Source organism: Euwallacea fornicatus, chromosome 38 (assembly GCF_040115645.1).
Source record: "Euwallacea fornicatus isolate EFF26 chromosome 38, ASM4011564v1, whole genome shotgun sequence".
Lineage (NCBI taxonomy): Eukaryota > Metazoa > Arthropoda > Insecta > Coleoptera > Curculionidae > Euwallacea > Euwallacea fornicatus.
In genome coordinates this window covers 406718-412669 of record NC_089578.1, presented here as the reverse complement: position 1 = coordinate 412669, position 5952 = coordinate 406718, and the positions used below count along the sequence as shown (strand labels likewise).

The 5952-nt window shown below is 37.9% G+C and overlaps 1 protein-coding gene across 1 annotated transcript; it reads left to right on the top strand.

The window, feature by feature from the left end:
* Positions 1-197: 197 nt before the first annotated feature.
* On the top strand, positions 198-5491 carry gammaCOP (coat protein (coatomer) gamma). The gene is made up of 14 exons (XM_066301112.1): positions 198-782; positions 840-970; positions 1064-1289; positions 1954-2122; positions 2181-2310; positions 2390-2604; positions 2672-2814; positions 2870-3227; positions 3313-3556; positions 3612-3831; positions 4219-4407; positions 4463-4645; positions 4696-4956; positions 5016-5491. The coding sequence occupies exons 1-14, from the start codon at positions 743-745 to the stop codon at positions 5144-5146; spliced, it is 2640 nt and encodes an 879-aa protein (XP_066157209.1). The 5' UTR covers positions 198-742; the 3' UTR covers positions 5147-5491.
* The last annotated feature ends 461 nt before the right edge of the window (positions 5492-5952 follow it).

The window sequence follows — 5952 nt, the reverse complement described above, 5'->3', positions numbered from 1 at the left end:
TCAGACAGGGCTCAGTTAAAAAATGTTGAACGTACTGCGAGTGCATAATCTTCGTTAACTGCCATACAGGGTGTTTAATAATTGTTTAATTTAACAACTCATTCGACTTAGTACTGCACCGCCTATTGCTGCTAACCTGAGCTGATGGATATCTTGTTCATTTGACTAATAAGACCGCTATGGTAACTGTGGGTAATGCTATCCCCTATCAATGCGCACTACTTCGCTTACTTCTGCCTAAGGGGATCCTCCTGGAAGTCTTACTTCAAAGAACGGAAATATCGTCGATTGTTGATGATATTTTTAACTGGGTTGGGTTTATTTTACATTGCAACCTAAACAGCAATGCTACGGCATAAATGAGAGTAACTGCCATACTGAGATGAGCGTTGGACTCATTTTAAAAATAAGAAGTGTTAGCAGTTCAAACAACTATCGCAATAACGCCCTTAAAATTACTTACTTTAGTCGGGAGAAAACTCTAGAACTTCCTAAAATATTAATTAACATGAAAGGGAGGTAAAACGCAGCGCCATCCAACGTTGTTAGTCGTTACTTCATGGCTGTTAACTAAAGAGGTTCAATTTAAAGTGACAATTACCAGTAACTGACACTGACGTTTGCCGTCACTGACATGTCACTGCGTTTTACGTGGATGTTTTGTTGTCCACTTTTTCGATATTCCGATATTTTTCATAAATTTCGTTAAAAATCTCCTAAAGGGGCCCTTAAAATTAGGAGAATGAGTAGTTTTAAAAGAGATAAAAAAGAAGAGGAAGACGGTAAGTCTATTCATGTTCAAGTGTTCGCTCCGCTATTTAAGTAATTCTTCCTTTCAGGTGGAGGAAACCCGTTTCAAAACATTGAAAAGACTACTGTTCTTCAAGAAGCTAGAATATTTAATGAAACATCCGTAAATCCCCGAAAATGTACCCCTATCTTGACAAAATTGCTTTACATGTTGAACCAGGTAAACCATGTAATCAAAAAAGTGTGGATTTATGATACTTCAAAGTGTTTATTGTACTTTGGTTGAATTAATTAAATAGGAAAATTACTTTAGGGTGAGCAATTAAGCGCTAAAGAGGCCACAGATGTCTTTTTTGCAATGACCAAGCTGTTCCAGTCCAAGGATGTCATTCTTCGAAGATTAGTGTATTTGGGAATTAAGGAGTTGAGCTCAATTGCCGATGATGTTATTATCGTCACTTCTAGCTTAACAAAAGATATGACTGGAAAAGAGGATATGTACCGAGCTGCTGCTATCAGAGCCTTATGTAGTATTACAGGTAATGAACGGATATCTAATTATTCATCTATTAGAAGAACAAAAATAAAATATGTTTTATTTTATGTTAAGAGGTTTCAAAGCTTTTTCATAAAAAGGTAGGCCCTGGTTATTACTCATCAATGTTGAGTTTACAAAGAATAAAATTATGGAAATAGCAGTACCAAGAGGGGTGATAAGCAACCACCCCACTAATTTTCGTTTAGATATCTCCTAAAAACACCAGGCTTGCGATCCCAAAGTGTCCTGCTCATCTCATTGGAAGTTGGGTAGGGAGTTGTAAGGCAGTCACAAATGTTGTCAGTCACTTCATCATTGAATTTTCTTGCATATCAAAGGAGAGTACCAGCACTGCCTCTTCAAGTGATTAAGTTTCCTTTATATTGTGCAATACTGAATGGTTGATCATTTCTGTTCACTTCTCGTTGCTGTAACCATATCAACCTTTATTCACTGGTTGTCATGCCAATTTTTGTTCTATTCCTAATAACAATTTTTGTAAAACATTTTTATCAGAAAACATGAAACTTACAGGTGTAAAGGCGAAATAGGTGTCAAAAATGTGGACACTATATACATATTTGTGGTAACAAACTGTCACAAATTAATAGAAACATTTCTCACTGATATCGCCATAAAGCCACCTAAACTATCCAAATTTTTAGATGCTACAATGCTTCAAGCAATCGAGAGATACATGAAACAAGCCATTGTTGATCGCAATTCATCTGTAAGTTCCGCAGCCCTTGTTAGTTCTTTACACATGACCAAATTCGCCCCTGACGTCGTCAAAAGATGGGCAAATGAGGCGCAAGAGGCTGTAAACAGTGATAAGTAATAACTACATTATATACCTTACTGTTTATTTGTCTGAACACAATAATTATGTTAGCATAATGGTGCAGTACCACGCATTGGGTCTGCTATATCACATCAGGAAGACAGACAGATTAGCGGTAACCAAACTGGTTGCGAGACTGACAAAAATGTCGCTAAAATCACCTTATGCAGTTTGCATGTTGGTATGTAAAACTTCACTTACAAGACTACAAACATCAAACTCATCAACACACAAACCCATCAAAATATTTTTGTTTATAGATTCGAATTGCGGCAAAGCTTATGGAAGAAGAGGGCGTTGAGAGCTCATCTCCTTACAGTCAGTTTATTGAATCCTGCTTTAGGCATAAATCTGAGATGGTAGTGTATGAAGCTGCTTATGCAATTGTGAACTTGGAATATTCAACCAGTAGAGAATTAGCTCAAGCAATTAGTGTTCTGCAGTTATTTTGTGGGGCTCCAAAACCCACCTTGAGGTTAGTTTTGGAATGGAAATCCAAAGGATTTTTTTAATGTTCCTAATTCAACAATGTAATCTTTTAGATTTGCAGCAGTGAGAACTTTAAACCAAGTCGCCATTTCTCACCCTACCGCTGTTGCAGCTTGTAATTTGGATTTGGAGAACTTAATTACTGACTCAAACAGATCCATAGCCACTTTAGCTATAACGACACTGCTGAAAACTGGTATGTATTTTAATTGGTTTAAATTGAAGAGTACATTCTGCTGCTTTAATTTCAGGTGCCGAATCGTCAGTAGACCGTTTAATGAAACAAATCGCCACCTTCGTCTCTGAAATAAGCGATGAATTTAAAGTAGTTGTGGTGCAAGCCATTCGAGCCTTAACTTTAAAATTTCCACGTAAACACAGTGTTTTAATGAACTTTTTATCCGCCATGTTAAGAGACGAAGGGGGACTTGAATATAAAGCTTCAATTGCCGATACGATCATAACTATCATCCAAGATAATCCAGAAGCCAAGGAAACAGGCCTAGCCCATCTATGCGAATTTATAGAGGATTGCGAACACGTTTCTTTGGCTGTACGCATATTAAATCTTTTGGGTAAAGAAGGGCCTAAGACTAAACAACCTTCAAGGCAAGTTAGCAATATGAGAAATCGTATTGATGTATGTCAATACGAATCATATGTTGTCTCTTCTATATGAAAATTTGTACTTTAGGTACATACGATTTATCTACAACCGCGTCATTTTGGAATGTCCGTCAATTAGAGCTGCAGCAGTTTCAGCGATGGCTCAATTCGGAGCTTCTTGCCCCGATTTATTGGAAAACATTCAAGTTTTACTTGCGCGCTGCCAAATGGATTCGGATGATGAAGTCCGAGACAGGGCTACATATTATAGCAATATTTTGGCCAAAAAGGATAAGAGCCTTTATAATAACTACATCTTAGATACACTGCAGGTAAACTAATGCGCATTGTTATTGTATAACAAAGGAGTAAATTAAATGGTTTAAGGTTTCCATTCCGGCGTTGGCACGATCGTTAACGGAATACTTACAGTCTGGTACTGAACGGCCTTTTGATATTAAAACCGTGCCCGTTGCAGCCGTTTCGAAGCCGGACGAACTTGAAATTAAACAGAAAACTGAGGGAATGTTGGTTAGTAGTGGTCCGGCTAAAGCACAGCCTGTTTCCCGGGAGGAGAACTTTGCGGAAAAATTGTCTTCGTTGCCCGGTAGGTTTATTCGTTGGATTACTCAAGAAGATGTAATGAAGCCTTATTTTTATCGAATCAAATAGCAACTTCAGATCTAACGAAATTGTTTTATTTCCATAAAGCACATTAAAACTTGGAAAACTTACAATTAATTTATGTGTAATCATAAGTGCGATTTCGTTAGAACTCGTTCTTATATCGTGTCTGTCGAGTCACAGAACATATGCATATTTGTGCAACAGACATCCAGTTGCACACATTAAATTATCAGAGAAATTCAGCCTATCAGCTTCAATTCCAGCCTGCAATGACAGCCTTTTTACCATTATTTGCGTACTTTTTTGATCTTCAGTACGTAAATTCTGAAATGGTTCAGAACTCAAAGAATCGTTTTCTTTATTTCAGAAGTTCAGTCTTTTGGCCCATTATTCCGCAGCTCGGAAGTGGTGGAACTTACCGAGTCCGAGACCGAATATGTGGTGCGATGTATTAAACACAGTTATGCGAAACATGTCGTCCTTCAATTCGACTGCCTCAATACCCTCAATGACCAACTTCTAGAAAATGTTCGGATACAACTGGATCCCAGCGAGGGTTAGTACGTTTTAAAGCATCCTTCTGACAATGGTTTTATGAGTTTCTTGTAAAGGTTACGAAATTCTGAAAGAAATTCCATGTGAAAAACTGTCATATAACGAAACGGGCACAGTTTATGTGATTCTCAACTTTCCCGAAGACGATTTACTCAACAGTATTGGTACATTTGGAGCCGTTATGAAGTTCATTATTAAGGATTGCGATCCTGCCACAGGCCTTCCCGATATTGACGAAGGTAAAACCATATAACCTCGTTTCTTTACAAATATAAATCAGCGGATTTAGGTTACGATGACAAGTACATCCTTGAAGATCTTGAGATAACCTTAGGCGATCAAATCCAGAAAATTAGCAAAGCAAATTGGGGAGCCGCATGGGAAGAGGCAGAGTCCTCTTTTCATGAAATGGAAGATACGTATGCGTTAAGCTCTATGAGCAGCTTGGAAGAGGCCGTCACGAATATCGTCAAGTTCCTGGGCTTGCAGCCCGCTGAGAGGAGTGACAAGGTACCCAAAGGAAAAACCACCCATACGTTGCTTCTGGCTGGTGAGAATTATTAGATAAACGTGCGTTTTTCAAATGTGCGATTTACACCCAATTTACAGGCATCTTTAGAGGCGGCATTGATATCTTGGTAAGGGCCAAGTTGGCCCTAGCAGACGGAGTTACGATGCAGTTAACGGTGCGTTCGCAAGACGAAAGCGTCGCCGAACTCATTACATCCGCAGTGGGATAAGGAATATAATGATTGTTTAATTTTTCTATCGTAAATATTTTTACTCAATGTTATAGTTGCTTGCATATAAGAAATAAACTTAGTATTGAGCGTGACGGTAAGCCTATGGAGTGTGCTAGTCTCTCCTGACTTTGATAAAGATGATAATAAATTTGTTTGTCTCGTCACTAACCTCAAGTTTAATAGTAACGTGACTTGTTTCAGTTAAACAATTTATTGAACATATATGCGGAGAGAAGCGGTATACTCCCACGAAGCATGGCCGTCATGCTGAAGCGAAGAAAACCCAAGCTAAGACAAATTTGGATGTTGTATACTTGTGTGGAGTGTAAGTACTCAACTTAATTCAGTGTTTTTAATATGTGTTATTCCCTTTCTTCAAAACAACAGTTAGTAGTCATTCGACGTTTAGTCATTATGCAGGACGCCTTGGCCACGGGCGAAATTTTTTGTAATTTTTCCACTGTCGCCTTATCAAAAAATGAATTTCGATGCAAATCGATCGAGAGAAAGGTTCAATTTTGTCGCGTTTTAGTTTATGTGTGTGTGTGAGCAGAAGATTTAAATGTTTTTATAATATCGAATTTAGTACTTATCATATTATAACAACGATACGACCGTTAGACATTGCGCCTATATTAATAGCTTAGAAATTACCTTCTAACGTGCGAACCATAGTACATCAACATTACTAAAAGTCAAATATCAGAACATACCTGTGCAAAGCATAAGTAGCGAGATCTATGCTACCTCAAAGTTGCGATGTACTAGTTGTGGGCATATGAAAGAATTTATTATTAATTATC